We start from the raw sequence: 21,460 nt of genomic DNA, 5'->3' as shown, positions 1-21,460 counted from the left end.
CACTAGAGATGGTTGTGAGCCACCATGTAGTTGCAGGGACCTGCACTCAGGACCTCTGGAAGAGCAGTCGGTGCTCTTAACCACTGGGCCACCTCCCCACCACAACCATGTTTTTTTGTTTTTTGTTTTTTTTGTTTTTGTTGTTTTTAATGGAGTACTGGGGATGGAACCCAGGATCTCATGCCTGCTAGGCAAGCGCTCTGTCAGCTAAGCGAAATCCCCAGGATTGATTGGTTGCTTCATCCATTCATCCAACAATTACTGAGTACCTGCCTGGCCCGTGCACACCCTTAGCATCAGTGGGGAAACAGCCCTGAAGGAAATAGCAAGGGTCGCCTGCGTTTTGTGTGCAAATAAGGCCATGAGAGTTTGAGGAACCTAAGCTAGGGCTCAGACAATGACATTCTTCTAGAGAGGAGCCATGCTATAGTTCATGCAGGATGGGAGGAAGCAGAATAGTATGAGAGCTAAAAGAAGCAGGAAAAGGGATGGGGAGGGGCAGAGGAGTGCAAGGTCAGATGTGAGGGCCAGGAAAGGACCACACCTTTGTTTACTGTTTTAGGGTGCTAGATATTGAACCAAGGCTCTCTTGCAATCAGTGAATGACACCCCCAGCCCCTCACTGGGGATTCTAGGCAGGGGCTCCACCACTGAGCCACACTCCCAGCCCCTCACTGGGGGATTCTAGGCAGGGCCCTTTTTTAAATTTAGGGACAGGATCTCACTCAGGTTGCCCAAGGCTGGCTTTGAACTCACTCTGTATCCTAAGAAAACATTGAACTTGGGGATTCTCCTGCCTTGTCCTTCAGAGCATCTGAGGTGACGGGCCTCTGGCCATAAGGCACAGCTCTGAGTAGGCATATTTATTTATTCACCATTCATCTGTAGCATCCGATAAACACTCGATCCCACCAGAAGTTCTCTACAGACATAGGTTATATGAATTTTCGCCATTGTTCGTAAGAAGAAACCCATTCTACAGATGAAGAAAGAAGGTTAAGGAATCGTCTCAGAGTCACTGAGTTGGTGGAGTGGAGAGCTGAAATGTGGCCTCAGCCTTGCTCTGGAGTTCATATCCTAGGCTATCGTCACTGAGGTATGGAGGAGGAGCCGAGCCACTTGGCAGGAGTGAAGGTTCCTGAGGGGGCTGCTTTGTGAGCAAGTCAAGGAAGCTGAGTCTGTGTTACTGAGTGGGAGGGGAAGAGGGAGAGGAAGTGGTGGTGATGGCAGACTGGTGAGGCTTGTGGGCCACAGTGATGCCTTGGGCTCTTAGTCCAAGTGGGATGGGGATATCGATGGGGTATGAACTAATTTAAGATTTGAGAATATTCCTCTCGGGCCAGCAAGATGGCTCAGTGGTGAAAAGAGTCTGCAGCCAAGCCTGACGTGACTTCAGTTCAATACCCAAGACACACATTGTAGAAGGGGAGAATGGACTCCTGCCAGTTGTCCTCTGAGCTGTAAAAAATGTGCCATGGCATGTGTGTGTGCACACGAATATACACACAGATACAATAAAAAGCTAAAACACTACATTTGTTTTGAGACAGGGTCTCTCTATTACATAGCCCTGGCTGTGCTGGAATTCACCAAATAGACCAGGCTCATCGACATCTGCATCTATCTCCCAAGTTCTGGGATTAAAGTGTGACCACCATGCCCGCCTTTGTAAAATATTTTTAAGTGACTTTTTTTTTTTTTTTTAACAATATTCTTGGGGCTGGGGATTTAGCTCAGTGGTAGAGCGCTTACCTAGGAAGCACAAGGCCCTGGGTTCGGTCCCCAGCTCCGAAAAAAAGAACCAAAAAAAAAAAAAAAAAAAAAAAAAAAAAAAAAAAAAACAATATTCTTCTAGGCTGGGGATACAACTAGGTGTTTGCCCAGAATTCATGAAGCCCTGTGTTCCAGCCTCGAGGCCATATAAATGAAGTGTGGTGTGTGCCTCCGTAATCCCAGCACTTGGGAGACAGAGGTAGGAGTCCAGAGTTATGTTCAGCTGCACAGCGAGTCTGAGGCTAGCCTGCTCTGTGTGAGGCGCAACCTCAAACACAAGACAAAACAAGACTATCGCTCTGATGCCTGTGGCAGGAGCAGACTGTAGGGCAAAGGTGAAGGAGATGGGTGTTACAAGCAGGAGCCTCTGCACAAGGTGAGGGGACAGTGCGCTGACTCAGGGAGCAGTAACAGGCAAAACAGGCGAGGGCTGGATTGGAGATTCTCTCTGTGTGCACAGTTGGGGGATGCATCTGTGTATACAGGAATGTTTGCACATGGTTAGAGGTCAGAGGGCAACATGGGATGTCGTTGGCTTTCCAGACAGGACCTCTCATTGGTTTGGAACTTGCTGAATGGGCTAGGCTTTACTCAGACAAGACGACTCCTGGCCATCAGTTCTCTCCTTCCTCTGTGTGGATCCCAAGGCCATCGGGCTTGACAGCAAGCATCTTTACCCACTGAGCCATCCTGCTGACTCCTGGGCATTCTTTTTTATAGACCAAGGTCCTCAGTAATGCAGTCATGTGTAAACCACCTCACTAATGCATCCTTAAGGCAAATCTCTAACTTCACTTAACTTTGCATCTAACAGATTGTTACCCCTAGGTTTTCCTGGGAGGAAGGTTCTGCAAGCTTCTCGATGGAAGGCCTATTGTGATATGGACCTACTGCTCAGAACCATTTCTTCAAGGCACGAGATTCACTGTCCTTTTATTTCTTCAAGTACTCTCAGTTCCCTCCCACGTCAGGGCTCCTGCGGACGCCCTTTGCCTGGCATTTTCTCTATCCCATCATTTTGGGAGCTTCGCTTATTCTCAAAACCTTTCCTGGAATGCCAAAGACTGAAGGGCCCTCCCCCTCCCCCACACCTTGCTCCATCTATCCGGAGCAATTTGTCACATAGGGCCAATATGGACTACGTCAGCAGAGAGCACATCTGTGTCCCTCACACCACGTGACAGCGCACATTAGGCTTGGGACAAAAAGTGGGAAAAGAAAAGGTGTCGGGCCACTCTGCTTCCCAAGGCTTAGGGGGGCTTTTCTTGTCCTCCAGATATTTCAACTTTTCCTTTTAGATATTGTACTGGCTGGTTTTGTGTGTCAACTTGACACAAGCTGGAGTTATCACAGAGAAAAAAGCCTCCCTTGAGGAAATGCCTTCATAAGATCCAGCTGTAATGTATTTTTTTAGTTAGTGATCAAGGTGGGAGGGCCCATTGTGGGTGATGCCATCCCTGGGCTGGTAGTCCTGGGTTCTATAAGAAAGCAAGCTGAGCAAGCCAGGGGAAGCAATGCAGTAAGCAGCATCCCTCCATGGCCTCTGCATCAGCTCCTGCCTCCAAGTTCCTGCCCTGTGTGAGTTCCAGTCTTGACTTCCTTTCCAGATGAACGGCAATGTGGAAGTGTAAGCTGAATAAACCCTTTCTTCCCCAACTTGCTTCTTAGTTATGATGTTTTGTGCAGGAATACAAACCCTGACTAAGACTGATATAGTATGTCTATTTTTACCATCAAACACAGAATCCCAACTGGCAGTATGGTGAACAAAGCTGCCTCCTACAGCAGACAGAGGAGAAGTGTTATTTGTAGTTGGGAGGTGTGGCTCAGTGGTAGAGCCCCTGCCTAGAATCCCCCAGTGAGGGGCTGGGGGTGTGGCTCAAGGGTAGAGTCTCTGCCTAGAATCCCCCAGTGAGGGGCTGGGGCGTGGCTCAGTGGTAGAACCCCTGCCTAGAATCCCCCAGTGAGGGGCTGGGGACATGGCTCAAGGGTAGAGTCTCTGCCTAGAATCCCTGGAGTGGCTCAGTAGTAGAGCACCTGCCTGCTGTGTCCCAGGTCCTCAGCTCCTCCCCTAGCATTTCACAAACTAAACAAACTTGATCTGGATGGGATAGGTGCTTCATTCTTCCCACCTCAGCACAGGTTCTTCAGAGTGAGGGTTCTGGGTTCCTAATATGTATTATAGAGTGGTGTGGGGCACAGTGGCTGGACCTAGCCTTCTAAGCACAAAGAGGAAGTCAAGAATAAAAGGGTTTTATTGAGTCCAAAGCAATCCTCTTAAAATGGCCTAATCACACCATTAAGCCTATTAGGTAATTAACCTCCCCCCTACTCCTCAGGGAGCCCTCTCATCCATCATCCTGACCCCTGCTCAATTCACTTTCCTTCTCTCCCATCCCTCTTTCTTGATAGCTCAGCCATGTATCCCAAGGCTGGCCTCAAATTTATAATCGTCCTGCCCCAGTCATTCAATGAGTGTTGGAATGACAGGCTACACCATGACAGCTATGCCTCCCAGCTTCCTTTTGCAGCTCAGATTTATCTACTGTCTCTGAAAGCCAGGACATCCACACCTCATCCCTTCTGCCCTGTGTCCCCTCTGCCCTAGCTGGGGAGTTTGTATGGAGCAGACCAACAATCCCAAATGTAGTGTCAATCTTATTACTAAACTGGAGCGATGGTAGCCCACACCCTTAATCCTAGCACTCGGGAGGCAGACGCTGGTGGATCTCTGAGTTCGAGGCCAGCCTGGTCTACACAGAGAAACCTTGTTTTGAAAAACAACAACAAACAAACAAAAGGAAAAAGAAAGAGAAATAAGCAAGAAAGGAAGGAAGGGAGAGAAAGAAAGAGAAAGAAATAAAATGAAAGGGGTTGGGGATTTAGCTCAGTGGTAGAGCGCTTGCCTAGGAAGCGCAAGGCCCTGGGTTCGGTCCCCAGCTCCGAAAAAAAGAACCAAAAAAAAAAAGAGAGAGAGAGAAAGAGAAAGAGAGAGAGAGAGAGAGAGAGAGAGAGAGAGAGAGAGAAAGGAAGGAAGGAAGAAAGAAAGAAAATAAATAAATCTGGATGGCTTTGGCTAATGCTGTCCCACCTCAACGGGCCTCAGTGTCCTAATAGTAAAATTGGGGAAACAGTGGCATTGACTTCTAAGGGCTTTAAACCATTCAACAACGAACTGGGAAGTAGCTCGGATGCTTTGTAAACGTAGCATCTACACACGCCATATGCCACTATAATCACTACAATCCGTCATTTGTTTGTTTTTGAGGCTGGCTGTTCTGGAACTATGTAAACCAGGCTGGTGGCCAACTCACAGAGACCCCCCTGCCTCTGCCTCTGGACTGTTGGGATCAAAGACGAGCACCACCAATCACACTGGGACTCGTCTTTTTGTTCTTTTTTGTTTTGAGACAAGTTGTCAACATCTAGTTCAGTGAGGGCTTGAACTCCTGAGCTCCCCGCCTCAGTCCTTGTGTGGTAAAGGGCAGTTCAGTGCCTGACACATAATGGATGCTCTGGGCTTGGTGATGGAAACCAGTGCTTAAGGTTTGGGTACCTTGTTGGGAGGTAAGAGAAAGAGGGGAACTCTGTCCTTCATCATCTAGTCCTTGCGCTGCCCAGTGCTGTGCCCTACTTTCTGGAAGAGGAACCTTCTCTTTGAACTGTCTCTGTGAATGTATGTATGTAGTACATGTGTAGGTCAGAGAATAATCTGTCGTAACCAACTCTTTCCCTCTACTTAGGCCATCACCCATGGTAGTGTCTTACCAACTGAGCAATGTCATCTGTTAGTTCCCTTTTGTCTTTTTGTGGTACTATCATTGGATTGAACCACATACTAGACAAGTGCTCTACCACTGAGCCACACCCTCAGCCCCTCACTGGGGGATTCTAGGCAGAGGCTCTACCACTGAGCCACGCCCTCAGCCCCTCACTGGGGGATTCTAGGCAGGGGCTCTACCACTGAGCCACGCCCCCAGCCCCTCACTGGGGGATTCTAGGCAGGGGCTCTACCACTGAGCCACGCCCCCAGCCCCTCACTGGGGGATTCTAGGCAGGGGCTCTACCACTGAGCCACGCCCCCAGCCCCTCACTGGGGGATTCTAGGCAGGGGCTCTACTACTAAGCCATGATGCTCTCAGCCTCCTGAATGGGTAGATTTGAAGCAAGTGTTCTACCAGAGAGCTACATTTCCAGCCTTCTTTTTAGTTTTTGATTTTGAGATAAGATCTAAGTTACTCAGAATGACTTTCAACTCATGATCCTCTTTGCCTCAGTGTCCAGAATGTTTGGAATTACAGGCCAGCACTCTCACATCCTGTGTGGAAAAGGCCTTATGATATAAGGACAACCCTGTGCCTGATCTCCTGTCTGGAATCTCTTCTTTTTTTTTTTTATTATTATTATTAACTTGAGTATTTCTTATTTACATTTCGAGTGTTATTCCCTTTCTCGGTTTCCGGGCCAACATCCCCCTAACCCCTCCCTTTCCCCTTCTCTATGGGTGTTCCCCTCCCCATCCTCCTCCCATTACCGCCCTTCCCCCAACAATCACGTTCACTGGGGGTTCAGTCTTAGCAGGACCCAGGGCGTCCCCTTCCACTGGTGCTCTTACTAGGATATTCATTGCTACCTGTGAGATCAGAGTCCAGGGTCAGTCCATGTATAGTCCTTAGGTAGTGGCTTAGTCCCTGGAAGCTCTGGAATCTCTTCTTTTGTAGAGTGTTGTTATTGTATTTTGTTTGCTTCCCCTGACTCGTGTGTGTGTGTGTGTGTGTGTGTGTGTGTGTGTGTGTGTGTGTGTGCACGCGCGCATACGCATGAGTGTTGAAGTTAGAGAAAAACTTTGGAGAACTGATTGATTCTCTCCCTTCTACACAGACAGAGAACTTAGGTCATCAGACTCCCCCCCACCCCCACCCCCGGAGCTGGGGACTGAACCCAGAGCCTTGCGCTTGCTAAATCCCCAACTGAGCTAAATCCCCAACCCCTGGGAAGTATTTTTTTAACCCACTGATTCATCTCGCTAGCTAGCTTTCTCTAGCTTTCTTCCACCATGTACTTGATTTCTGTCCTACTATGTGCCCCTGAATCATGACATCTTTCCTTCTCTTTTTCCTTTTTCTTCCTTTTCTGCAACAAAGCCTCCCTGAACATCTGCTCAGTGGCCCTGCTTGCATTAGATGGTGGGGATATAGCCCCAAGTCCACACAGTCGGCACCTTTTCCCTTAAACCCCTTTTAAGACACATAAACACATTTATTCAAAGGGGGAATTCTGAACTAGTGAGGTGACTCAAAAGATTTCAAGCCAGGCATGGCTGCGCATGTCCTGTATCCTAGCACTAAGGAAGCTGAAGTATTTGGAATGTCCAGCTCTGCCTGAATTGCAGAGTTTCTGTTAAAAAACAAAACAAAACAAAACAAAACCAACCAAAGAAACCTGGGCCATGGAGATGGTGCAGAGGGCAAGGATGCTTGCCTCCAAGCCTGACCACAGAAGTCCGAGCCCTCGATCTCTCAGACTGGAAGAAGAGAACCAGCTTCTTGAGCTATTCTTTGATTGCTACCGTGTACGTGCACATTCGAACACACACACACACACACAGTGAACAACTAATTAACTAAATAAATGTAATTAAAACAAACAACTTGGTGGAAAGGAGACAGAAACCACAACAGGGCACACCTCTAATCCCAGCACTAGTGAGGCATTAACAGGAGGATCAGGAGTTTAAGGCAAGCCTGGGCTACAGAAAGCAGCAGGACAGCCTACCCAAGGCGAGGCTGTCTCTGAAAAGAAAAACAAGAGACAAAAACCTCAGAGAAAGCAGAAGACAGTGAGCTGCACTCAGATGTAGAATCTGATTATTGGGACTGGGGATATAGCTCAATGGTAGTTTGCTTGTCTAGCATGCATGATGTCCTGAGTTTGATCCCTAGGACTACAGGGACTGGGCATGGTGGCACACACCTGTAATGTCATTAGGGAGGTGGAGGCAGGAGGATCAGGAGTTCAAGGTCATGCCTGGGCCCCGTATAGAGTATAAGGAGAATGTAGACTACATAAGACCCAGTTCTAAAAAAATATTTATCTTTGTATCATGTATGTATGTATGTATGTATGTATGTATCATCCATCCATCCATCCATCCATCCATCCATTTATCCATCCATCCCTGTATCTTGTATATATGACATCAAATCAGAAGGACCATTGGTATTGGGGAAGGGAGGAACAAGATAGGGTAATTGAGGGGAAGCATGAACAAAGTACCATGATGTATGTCAAGCCTACACCTTGAGTTTGACTTCTGAGGCCCACGTGGTGGAAGGAGAGAACCACTGCTCTCTGACCTCCATAAGTGTTCTGTGGCACATTCGAATATGTAGACAGACAGACAGACACACACAGACAGACAGACAGACAGACACACACACACACACACACACACACACACTGAATGACTGCATAGAATTTAAAATGTTTTAAAAACTTCATTGTTTTACACACCAGAAAAGATAGACTGAAAGACAACACCCCCGCCCCAAAAGAGTGGCAATGTGGCAATGGGGTTTTAAAGCCACTGCAGTAATTACAATGTGACAGGTGTATCGATGTACATTTAAGATAGTCAAGAAGAAAACAACAGTCATGGGTGACGAGGCCTCCTGCCTGTAGAAACTCAAAACTCTTAACTCCTGGAGTCCCTACTGTGCTCTAGCTATTGCCTGTCCCTTCTAGAACCTTCCACCGATCCTTCCTGTTCGGGGCATGTCATACCACAGAATCCCACCTCTTTTTGAGGAAGCCAGTCCTCTGTTTCCTTAGTAAAGCAGAGACACTGAGCTTAGCTGAACCTGGGACTCCCAGATACCACAGACCTTTCCCTGTCTCAGTAGCTAATGTCAAATTCTCTGTGCCCATGAGGAAGAGAGGCCAGAACTCACTCGTCCACTCCCAGCCCACTCTTAGCAGCTACTTTGGCGTTCCTGAAGCTCCCAGTGACAGGAATGGAAAAGTCCATGGAGAAAGCTACTGTGCCCCTCTTGCCTGTCTCCCCCACGGCGGCAATATCAACCACGTCCATCTCAAGGGGAAGCTGGCTTGCTGGCTTCCTCTGCTTACTATGCCCTGGCCAGCACTTCTTTCCATGTCTGCCTCTCCTGAGGAGGCACACTCAACCAGTGCCCTGCCTTGCAGATAAGGCTTTGTTTACCCGAGGGATCTGGACTCATCAAAGTAAGAATGGGACACTGTCCCAGAGTCCAGTAAGGTGGCTTAGTTCTCTGGGGATCGACAGTGATAAAATTAGAACCCAGCCTGTCACAGTGGCACATATCTGTAATCTCAGCATTCAAGAGGTAGAGGCAGGAGGATTGCTTCAAGTTCAAAGTCAGCCTGGGCTACATAGCAAAACTGTCTTACTACAAAACAGAACATAGGCACACACACACACACACACACACACACACACACACACACACAGACACACACGCAAACATACACAAGCCAAAACACATTTAGGACTTGAGAGACAGCTCAGTGGTTAAAAGTATTTGCTGTGCAACCATGGGGACCCAAGCCTTTAACCTAGTGCTGCACTGGATGGAGATGGGAGGCTTGCCAGCAGTTGCTTGCAGTCAGCCTTGCCAAAGATAAGTGAGATCCATATTTAATAGAGATACCAACTCAAAGGAATAAGACAGAAACTGATAGCAGAGGATGTCAGGGATCTTCCTCTGGCCTCCATGCATACATACAAGTGTATGTGCACACACACATACTATACATGCAGGCACAGAGACACACATGCATGTGTACACACTACAAATGGAGACATATACACATACACACGTGCACACACACACAAATGCATGTACACAAACACATGCACATGTACACACATACACACAGATGCACACCACACATGGATACATACACACATACACATATGCACATATGCAAACACAGAGAGATGCATGTACACAAACACACACAAGCACATGTACACACATTCATACACATGAACATGCCACAAACAGACACATACACACATGCAGCACATGTCCACACATGCACACACATGAACATACCACACACAGATACATACACACATATGCAACACATGTATGCACAGACACACCATGAATGCACACACATGCACGTGTACACACATACACACACAGATGCACATACACAAACATGTACATGCACACACACATGCACATATACAAATACATGGACACACCATATACACACATGTACACACACATGAACATGCATACGCACATACTCTCATGCACACAGGGTCAAAGAGGCACACATCTTAGAGAGGTAGCTTTTTCCCTCTACCATGTCTAGAGAGAACCAAAGTTGGGGTGTTGTCCTTATAGTACCTGTTCTTGTGGGAGTTAGAATGGGATAGTCGACATGTTATATGAGAGTAAGCAAGGTATGGGATTGAGAATGTCATTGGAAGCATGTGGGGGGTGTTACTGGGGAAAGCCAAGAGACATTGAGGATATGGTGTGGTAGCATGTGCTAGGGAGGGGTAGTATGTCAAATATTTAGGGTCCTTCCATGAGTGATCATGTGTCAGTCTGAGCAGAAAAGCAGCCTATCTGGATTGTTCTTGTTCAGGGTAACATTCTGGAGGTCTGATCCTGTTAGACTGAGAGACTGGGCCACAGTGGGCCTGGAGATGTAGCACAGAGGTAGAGCACTTGCCTAGCATATCTGAGGTGCTGGGTTCAATTCCCTAGCATTCCAAAATAGAAGAAGACAGGAAGGGGAGAGGTGGGGCTGGCAGGATGACTATCCATGAAGGTGCTTGTCACCCATTCCGATGACCTGCGTTTGATGCCTAGGACCCATGATGTGGAAGGAGGGAACCAGTTTCTACAAGCTGACCTGACATACCTCTGCTTGAATGAATAAATGTAATATGACTGTAAAGAAACCAAACCAACCAAAATCCAGGGTAAAGCCCCCTCAGGGCAACTTTCTCTTAAAATGTCCAAAAACAAAAACAAAAACAAAAAAACCCCCCAAAAAAACCAAAAACCCAACAACTGGGACTGAGGAGATGTGAAGAGATGGCAAGCCAGTTAGGAGGGCACACAAAGTAACTCCAGGTCCAGGGGAGTCCCACATCTCTCTACCCTCTAAGGGTATCCACACATATGAGCACATGCACACACACGCATACACAATTTAAAATAATAAAAATAATTTTAAAAAAAGAACTAGTCAACTAGGCCATGGTGGTTCAGCACATGGGAGGCAGAGGCAGGGGCAGGTGAATCTCTGAGTTCAAGGCTAGCCTAGTCTACAGAGTGAGTTCCAGGACAGCCAGGGCTACATAGAGAGACCCTGTGTCGATGAATGAATGAATGAATGAATGAATGAATGAATGAGGAAGGATTGATTTTTCAGATTCTTGGTGGTTGAGTTGGGAGTTATGATGGGGAGCAGAGATGGCTCCTCAGTGGTGGTGTGTGCCAGCAAGGAGCTGGAGTTTGGATCTCCAGAACCCACATGGATGCTGGAAGGGATTTCCAACATGGGTCACCATGTCTAGTTCTCACAGGGAATTTCAGTAACTTGACAGAACCACCCAGACCGGTCCATTTATCCAGAGCAGACCCATTTTCCAGAGGGAAGACTGAGGCTCAGACCATTTACTGTCCCCATTTTCCAGAGGGAAGACCCAGGCTCAGACTGTTGGCATCACTTGCTGAGTCCCATGCCAAACACACAGCAGCGATGTGGTTTGTTCAAGGCTCAAAGCACGACTCTTTAAAAACGCATATAAGGGCTTTGCTCAAGCACGGTGTGTACAGACAGACATATGAGTAAAACACTCAAGAGACATGAAATAAATCTTAAAGCGATGTTTGCCAACATGGCATGAGCACTGTAAATGTGCCTAGTGCCCTCGGGAGGCAGAAGAAGGCATCGGGTCCCTGGAACTGTAGTTGCAATCAGTCGTGAGCCACTAGGTAGATGCTGAGAATTGAACCAGGGTCCTCTGCAGGAGCATGTGCTCCTCACTGCTGAGCCGGGTTCCCGGCCTCACTGCTCCAGGGCTCGCCTTGGGACCTTTTCTTTGTGCTGTGGGTAAGGGCTACCAGGTTGAGATCTGGGTGGGGAGCTCCTGGGTGGGAGGCACGCTTTTGCCTGAAGGTGGTGAGGCAGTACAGGTGGGAATACGAGTAATATTATGGTCTGCACTATACCTACCACTCCTTTCAATTTATTTTTTATTAGTGTGTGTGTGTGTGTGTGTGTGTGTGTGTGTGTGTATGATACATGTGTGAGCTCATGTGCCACAAGGACAGCTTTGAGTAGGTGGCTCTCTCCGTTCACCTTGACATGGGATCCAGCCACACGACTAGGCTTATGCAGCAAGCACCAGTTCTAGCGGAGCCACCTTGAGGCTCTCCTGGGGACATTCCTAAGTTTATCAGACAGGTTTTCTCCCCCAGATCTTGGTACTTGGTATGGAACTCAGTGTCTTGCAAACACTGGGCAAGTGTTTGATTGTTGAGCTATACCTCAGCCCTTCACAGGGTGTGGGAGGATTCTAGGCAGGGGCTCTACCACTGGGCCACGCCCCCAGCCCTCACTGGGGGATTCTAGACAGGGGTTCTACCACTGAGCCACGCCCCCAGCCCTCACTGGAGGATTCTAGGCAGGGGCTCTACCACTGAGCCACACCCCCAGCCCCTCACTGGGGGATTCTAGGCAGGGGCTCTACCACTGAGCCACGCCCCCAGCCTTCACTGGGGGATTCTACACAGGGGTTCTACCACTGAGCCACGCTCCCAGCCCTCTCTGGGGGATTCTAGGCAGGGGCTCTACCACTGAGCCACGCCCCCAGCTCCTCACTGGGGGATTCTAGGCAGGGACTCTACCACTGAGCCACTCCCCCAGCCCCTCACTGGGGGATTCTAGGCAGGGGCTCTACCACTGAGCCACACCCCTAACCTGTTCCATTCTAGGCCAGGTTCCCACTAGGGGATTCTAGGCAAAGGCTCCCCAGCTGAACTACATCCCCACACTCGTTTTTTATTTGTTCATTCACTTTATTAATCATTATTTTTTGAGACAGGGTCTGGGTATGTGACCCAGAATAGCCTTGAACTTCCAATCATCCTGCCTTAGTCTCTCTATAGCTGGGATTACATGTGGTTTCTTTCATTTCTTCAACTAACTCCCTGAGTTGGATTTTCTCCCAGTCTCTTCACTGGAATCCTCTTGCCCTGAGTATTTCTTTTACCTCCCAATGGCACCTGTCAGCCAAGTGTCCAGACACCAGCCAGAGGAATCATTATCTCCTGTTCTTCCACTGTTCCTAGGAACAAGGAGGGCAAGAGTTGGGTCTGTATGCATTGCTCTCACTTGTGACATCCTCACCACTCTGAACCTCAGACTTCTCTCAACAGGGCATTGGCCATGGAGTCTGTCCACACAGTGGAGCTGGCCTCCAAGTTCAAATCGTGCCCAAGTTTCCAATTTTCTCCGTGCTTCAGCTGTTCATTTGAAAGATGGTTAACAGAACTGGAAGTACTCAATGACCCATGTTTCAGCACTTTTCATACTACTTCCTGGCACCATAAATGTTAGCCATTATTATAATCTATTCATTTGTGTTTTTACATCATAGCATGTTGGGAGAAGGAGATGCTGGTGCATGTCAGGCATTAAGCTTTGGTATTGCCAGCCATTGTGACATTATCAACGCAGTTGCTGTTATGTCTGTATTGGGAAGCCAGGGACACAGAAGCTTGGAAAGGGGCAGGGGTTGATCAAGTATTCCACAGCCACCACTGTTACCCCCAACTGAAAGGACCCGGGACATCTGAGATCAAAGCCATTAACACTTGCCCCAGACCATCCCTCTCAATAGAGGACTGCCCGTTTGTATCTCTGGCCTGTTTCCCCATACATGGGTTGGAGGTGGGAAAGGATCTACAGTTTTGGTCCCGAAAGACTCCACTTAGTCTTGGCAGTGTACGAGGAAACATCGAAATCCCAGTGGACCAACCAGTCCAGGGTCCAATAACTTCTGGACCTGCCACTTAGGAGCCTTCGACCTTCATCTCACAGAGCCTCAGTTTCCCTCACTGGTAGAAACTCACGTCAAATAATTTCTTCAGAGGATTGTACTGAGAAATTTGCCCAGCTCTCGGAACCTGCCTGGCAGTAAGTATCACATGGCAGCACTGGAAGGGACCTTCCTTAGCAGCCACTTGCTGTAATGTGCTGCCAAATCCGGGCCCCTGATCCTTACTGGGACTGGCAACGGCAGCAGGGCAGGAAGGAGGAGAGGAAGTCGGCTTTGGACATTTTCATGTGTGTGCTGGGGGTGGATGCAGGAAGACAGACAGGAAATTCTCTCCCACCCCTCCCCCAACTTCCCTTTCCTTCAATTTCTGCTGAGCACCCTCCCATGCACCAGGGGAACTTAGGATCCTGTCCCACCTGGCCTGAGGTGAGGGGGTGAGAGAAAGAAGGGAGAGCTTGTGTATATGCCAGGGTGGGAAGTGGACATCTTACTGCCACTGCGCCAGGCTGGTAGAAGGATATATGTATAGTTCGTTCAAGACAAGATGAGGAGAGGATTTTGAACAGGGCGATCATGAAGGAGAAAATGTGTATTTTGGGGTCTCCTTCTTATCGGAGACCGTGAGCGCTCTGAGGATATTCCTTCTCCCACACCCTACTTGTTTCCTGCAACCCCTACCATCGAGGGTAGTAAGTTGAGTCCTGTGCTTAGCTTGGCTCTTTCTGCTATGCACACCTCTTACGGAGACACACGTAGAGCGTCTGTTTTACGCTGCCTACATATCTCTGAGGTACCTAACACCGAGCAGCCTCACACACGTGTGCGCACACACACATGTCCTCCGCTCTTGTACACCCTGTATCTCCCCCACATCTCTGGCGTGACACACCCAGCTGTTTCACACATAGCTTCCTGTGTTATACACATCTACACACATTTCGGGTGTCACACATCTCCACGCCCCAGGGTGTTTTAAGCATACGGTCTCCAGTCACTTGGAACTACATTTTTTTTTTTCAATTTCCTTGTGAACACACCCTCAATGGGTTTCACTGAACCACAAGCTCCAGCTCTCCCTTTCCATAACCCCATCCCCCCCAGTTACACACCCCCCTCTGATGTCACTGTTGCACACCTCCATGTGTCACACCCAGCTTCTCTGGAGTCACACCTACACCCTTTTCCCTGTCACATCCTAGCGCCAGCTTCTCCTGGTCCCACTCCACCCTATACAGAGCAGAGCAGTATCTCCCACACGGAACCCCTTTCCCCGATGATCCACACATTCTCAGGGTTCACACCCAGGGTCCATCCTCTCTGCCTCCCTACACACCCCCTGGCATGTCACAGAACAAGAGCCCCCTCCGGAGTGACAAGCACCATACCCTCCCTTGAAGGGTCTCACATTCAGCTCCCTTTTACACACATATTCACACCCCCTACCCTGTCACATTCATGGTCCCTTAATGTCACATATCCAGGCCCTACAGAATCCAGCAGGATATACACCTGTCTTAGCCTTCCATCTCTTTCCCCTCCAGTTTTACACACCCACCCTTTCTTCCATGTCACCCAACACACCCACCTAGCCTGTCCCCATGCACAGTCCTGCATACTGTCCACACCCGCCCCTTTCCCGGACAACCCTTGCTCAGGACATCCCCAGGGAGTGAAGCTCAGAAGCTCTAGGTCCACAGGCCTGACTCTACTCCTTCCCCTCCCCCAACCGGGACACGCAAGCCCGAGGAAACACCCCTGCCCCGAAAGGGTCACATCACACACCCCTCAAGGACACACTGGCCCAGAAGAGACCCACGCCCCTTATCCTTGGCTCCCTCATATACCACAAGGACACTTACCACCCCCTCCCCCCCCAGCCCCTCTCGTCGCAGACAAAGCTTTCAGCCCCCAGGGCCTCGGCGACAAGAGAAAGGGGTCCGTCCGGCTCCCCATCTCCTCGCGGAGGGGTGCCCCTCCCCTCCCCGGAGCACTTGCACCTGCCAGCCAGGGATGGGGGGGGATGATGGAGGACGGCGATGCCCCCTTCGGCGCGCGATCCCCCCCCACGCCCCACGCCGCGGTCCCTCAGCTTTGCCTCACCTCCCGTGTTGCTGCGCTTGGTGCAGACCACCTCGGGGGGTGTCTCGAGGGGTCTCTTGCGGGAATCCGGGGCCTCGGGCTCCATGGGGGGGGCCTGGGGCGGCGGCTGCTGCTGCTGCGGCGGCTGCGGCGGCGGCGGCGGCTGCTGTGGCGGCGGCGACGGCTGCTGGGGAGGCTGGGGCTGCGGCGGCGGCGGCGGCGGCGGGGGCGGCGGCGGCTGCGGGGCCGCGGAGGCCGTGAAGAGGCCGTGCACCGCGCCGGCGGCCATCATCCTCATGGTGGGGGGGCGGAGGAGGGGGAGGGGAAGGAGGGGGAGGGAGGGGGCGGCGAGGAGGGGGGAGGGGAGCGGCGGGGAGGGAAGCGGGAGGGGGCTGGGGGGGGGAAAGCGCTGACAGAGCTGGAGGACGGAGAAAAGCAGGGTGGAGAGGGTATGGGGGTGGTCTGGGATGGAGAACTGAGGGGTGGGGTCCTGGTCTCTCAAAGATCACCGAAGCCGGGCACTTGGCTGAGCCAGTGGGGTGCAGAGGTGTAGACAGGACACCCTCTCTGTACCCTTTCTTGGGATCTCCCCACAGATGCGAGGGGCCGAGCCCCCCTCCCAAGGCCCTGCTCAGGGCGGGGGGCCGGAGATAAGAAGCGGAGGTGACCGCTAGTGGGGGCCCCGGGGGCGGCGGGCGAGGGCAGCAGCGGAGACCGGGCTGGTGGTGGTGGTTGCTGGCCCGAGCATCTTCTCAGCTAGGCTCCTACAGCGTCCTGGCCCCTCCCATCCGCGCAAGGTCACGCCCATGGCAGGCAAGGCCACGCCCTTCGGCGCCCCCATTGGTCCACCCTTGAAGCCTGGGCCACGGTCTCTAGGTTGGCCACGCCCATCACGCTTGGAGGCCAGAGACCTGACTCCCCGCCCCTGCAGGGTATAATAAGGACCGCGAGGCTCCTCCACGCCTTCCTTCCTTACCCTTCACCCTTTTATTTGTGGAGGGGCGGAGCTGGACAGAGTGTAATGTAGCCCAAGCTGGCTTTGAACTCACTATGTAGCTCAGGCTATCTTTGACCTCCTAATTCTCCTGCCTCCGTTCCCCCAAGCGCTGGGATTAGAGAGATGTGCGCGGCACCCCAGCTGCCTTTTACTTCTAATGAGCATTACTTGTGCACTTGCCATGTGCTAGGAATGGTTCTAAGAGATTCTTACTTGAATCCCGCAGGGAGAAAACGATGGGATATACTTTTAGTATTCTGTCTTACAGATGAGGACACTGAGCCTTAGGGACCCGAAACAGCCTAGCGTGGGCGCTCACTCATCTATCCCAGCGCTTGACTGGGATGAGGCAGGAGAATTGCCTTGAATTTGAGGACAAGCTGGGCTACAACGTAAAACCCTTTGTTAAAAAAAAAAAAAACCAAAGCAACAAGAAACAAAACAAACAAAAAACAAAAGAGAAAAGGAAACAATGGCTAGGGGTCATGTCGTCTGACAGTCCGGAAGGAAATTCCCCTTTTGGATGGTCCATCTCTCCATGAAGAGTGGAACTAAGGCTGCTGTCGGGCTCCCGGGACTGAACTCAAGTTAAAGCAAGTAACTGTCACAGACGCCTGACTGGCACTAGGTCCTATCACGGTACTGACGGCCCACCCACTGAGTGATAGATACTGCCCTAGACCCTGGGACACAGCGAGGAACAAAACAGCCTTAGTGCTTTGTAGAGTAAGTATTATCATTCTGGTCACTCGGTAGAAGATTTTGATTTTAAGATGACAGAATGGAGGCTACAGAGAGGCTTTTTCAAGGGCACATGGCTAGACAGAGAGAAAACTGGGATTTGGACAGAGGACAAGTCTAATTCCAGAGCCTGAAGCCATAGGAGGTTCTTCTTGGAGTAGGATGCTGCCAATATTCTGTGTTCTCAGATATATCTTTCTCTGCTCTCTGGATCTCTGGTCACCAAGGCTTCCTTCCTTTCTAGCTTGGTCAGAGGCAAGTTTAGCCCCAGAGGGGTCCAGGAAGGGGTAACTGTGGCAGCTGGGGGTGGGGGTAGTCTGTGGCACTGGGATCTCCTCCACCCCACCTGCCCCTCCCATGCTATGCTCTCAGGTCTCCAGGACAGTAGAGGCAGCAGATGGCCTGGGGTGGGTGAGGTGGACGCCCATCTGTCCCCTCCCCCCATTGTCCCTTCAGCCAAGGGGGATGGGAGGGGGTTGTGGTCCACTGCAGTCTGGATCCTCCCCTTCTATCTTCCTGGAGGGAGCTGAGGAGCTGGTTACCATGGCGACAGAGAAGAGGCAAGAGGGGATGCAGGGAAATACTGAGGTTGGGCTGAGATCCACACCTTAGGACCTTAGCATCTCACAGACCCACACTACACAGGGGCCGTCTCCCAACATCTGCAGTACTGAATGTGAAGTTCTCCACTAAAATACACAGTCAGTCACACAGGGGACATGCTTCACACAGACTCAGAAAGACTGACAGGAGAGGACCACTGAAACCACACACACACACACACACACACACACACACACTCCCCTATAATGCACACTCAGTCATTCAGACCAAAACCGCAGCAAGACTCCCACGCACAAATAGATAAATGTGTATTTAATATCAAAGCAGGGACATCTAATATCCAAATATGTCCCATGTAGGCGTATTCAGACTCACCGTTCCAAATTTGTTCCCCCACACCCTCACCCCAGAAGTTACACATACGTGATCAAAAACACAAGAAACATACAGCCTCACTTACATAAGACATACGTGTCAGTGCCATGGGGAGTCTAAACTGAGTGGCCTTCATTATAACTTAACATAACCTGGATGCTGTGCACATCTAAATACAGGACCAGCAAAGTCTGGCACACACAATAACTGGACCTCAAGGACCACTCACCGACAAGTGCACATAGTACACTTGGGCTGCTGTGTGTTGAGATGCCCCCACCCCTTTCCCCAAGTCATGCCTGCAGTCCCAGTCCCATCCAGTCCTCCCAAACACTCCCGTTTGAACCCACACAAAACAGCATAGTTGGTCGGGCACTCACACTCACACAAACACAAACCTCCTCCTAGATATTTTTAAACCAAGGCTAGTTCTGCTGTCATGGCAACCGCCCCAAACCCATCACCATAGCAACCCAACGTCAGCTTTCCAAGCACCAAATCCTGGGGGATTGCAAGGCCCCAATCAGAGGTAGGTGGAGGGGGCTGCACCCTCTCCCTTCATCTGTGCCACCCCAGTGCTTTCAGGGGGATGGTTACCCAATCTGGACAGGGTCCAGGACCAGGGCCACCAGAGACCCACACCATGCTGGAGAAGGAAAGCTTCAATCCTCTCCTGTCTCTGTGATGCTGTATGCAGGAAGGGGTTCACTGGTACACAGGTGGGCTTCAAACTAGACACACAGGAGCCTGAGCCTGTCATTTACATGCTGGGTGACTTGGCTGTATCTTACCCTTTCTGTGTCTTATTAATTCAGAAAGTGTTCCATTCATGTTTAACCCTTGTAAAGGATCAAACTGTAATTCAGTGGCAAGAAGTCCATGCTGGGACTGGTGAGCGGGCTCAGCACTTGCCAACCTGCTTAAGGACTTGGATTTGATTCCTGGGACCCACATTATAGAAATGGCTCCTGCAAGGTGTCCTTTGATTTCCCAGTCCCCACCCCCCCATCCATGTACATGCAAATAAAACATAACTTTAAAAAAACTGAGGCAGATATAGTCTAACCTTCCCAGTTTCTGCCATAATGTGAAAGAATTCAATGAATTTTCTTTCCCTGAAACAAACTTGGGGGTAAATAATCTAACCACACAGGGCTTCTGGGAACATGTCCTAACACTGGGGGGATGGACCGCTGTTTTAAGAATTTTGCAGGTACAGGGTTGGGGATTTAGCTCAGTGGTAGAGCGCTTGCCTAGGAAGCGCAAGGCCCTGGGTTCAGTCCCCAGCTCCGAAAAAAAGAACCAAAAAAAAAAAAAAAAAAAAAAAAAGAATTTTGCAGGTACTAACTAATTTAAGACTTAACCATGGCTATATGGTTAGGTTATTATGATGATTTTCCTTTTGCAGAGAAGGAAACAGGCCTGGAGGGTGTGCTGCCACCTAGGTACTAAGCCTTTTTAAGGGAGTGAATCTATGACCTTTACGTGGTAGCCAAGAGAGCTAGTGCCAATCCACACCCAAATCCCTCACTGGGGGATTCTAGGCAGGGGCTCCACCACTGAGCCACGCCCCCAGCCCCTCACTGGGGGATTCTAGGCAGGGGCTACACCACTGAGCCACACCCCTAGCCCCTCATTGGGGGATTCTAGGCAAGTACTCTATGTCTCAATAACACGTCTAGTCATTTTTCTTCCCGTTCTTCCTTCCTTCCTTCAAGAGACAATGTCTCTCTATTCTTTTTATGTATTTCTGGCTGACCTGTAACTCACAGAGACCCTCCTGCTTCTGCTTCTCTTGTGGGGAGGCTACCAGCAGGAGCCACTATACCAGGCTTACTTTTCATTTTTTGACCCAGATCTCAGTAAGTTACTCAGGCTGGCCTTCAACTAACAACCACCCTCCTGCTTCCACTTCCTAAGTACCTGGTTGGAATTACGGGTCTGCACCACTAGTCCCCTGCCTAGCACCGTTGGTTTTTTGTTTTGTTTTGTTTTGTTTGTTTGTTTGTTTTTGTTTTTTGTTTTTTTCTATTTTTTTTTTCGGAGCTGGGGATCGAACCCAGGGCCTTGCTCTACCACTGAGCTAAATCCCCAACCCCAGCCCCGTTGTTTTTAAAGAATGGCATTTGAAGCCAGGAAGCCAAGGACGTATTCCTTCTCCTCTGCTTCTCAATGAGGGAGTTTGGAGGAGCAGGGATTCTTGGAGAGACTTTGCAGGTTTGTCTTTTGGGACGAGAGGCTTCAGCTTTCTAGCCTGCAAAACGGGGGATGATATGATACCGTTGGCTGGGACATCGGGAGATTGCGCGCTAAGCGCTTCTAAGGGGCCTCTGAGGACTGGCTGGCTCCTGGTGCTTGGTGTAGGTGGGAGCAGATCGGGAGAGGCGGGACTAGTGGACAAGTGGGCAGGTATCACGTGCGCAGACTCAGGGCAGAGATTGGCCCCGCCCCCTTCCTCTCCCTCCCAGCTGGGTGACCTCTCCCCAGCTTGGGCTCTTTCCTAGTCTGTCACCATCTGTCAAATGGGAATCATAACAGTGCTGAGGGTGTGGTGAGGACTTCACCAGCCCAAGCCAGCAAAACAAAGAGCTCAATTTGAGCTGCAGTGAATATCACACAACTCCGGTTTTGGGAGAGGCGAGTCTGTGCGGTGCAGGGCTTTGCAATCTTTCTGAACTCACTTTAAGGACTTAGTTTCTGGGTTCCAGAGGTGACTCAGTGACTGAAGGCCCTGGCTAGGCCGGGTGACAGAGTTCGATCCATGGAACCCTCATAATGAAAGGAGAAAACCAAGTTCTGGGATTGTCATTTGATCTCCACGAACCCTTCACACAAAATGTTTATCTTTACTTTAATTG

At 50.1% G+C, this 21,460-nt stretch overlaps 1 protein-coding gene across 1 annotated transcript in view; it reads right to left on the bottom strand.

Annotated features, from left to right (window-relative positions):
• Nova2 (NOVA alternative splicing regulator 2) overlaps positions 1 to 16,683 on the bottom strand; it is a 41,213-nt gene extending 24,530 nt beyond the window's left edge. Inside the window, 1 exon segment of the mRNA NM_001427170.2 lies at positions 15,947 to 16,683. Coding sequence (NP_001414099.1) covers positions 15,947 to 16,031 — 85 coding nt within the window. The 5' untranslated portion in view covers positions 16,032 to 16,683.
• Positions 16,684 to 21,460: the final 4,777 nt, after the last annotated feature.

This window comes from Rattus norvegicus, chromosome 1 (assembly GCF_021556685.1).
Source record: "Rattus norvegicus strain SHRSP/BbbUtx chromosome 1, alternate assembly SHRSP_T2T, whole genome shotgun sequence".
Classification (NCBI taxonomy): domain Eukaryota; kingdom Metazoa; phylum Chordata; class Mammalia; order Rodentia; family Muridae; genus Rattus; species Rattus norvegicus.
This window is presented reverse-complemented; position numbering and strand designations above follow the sequence as displayed.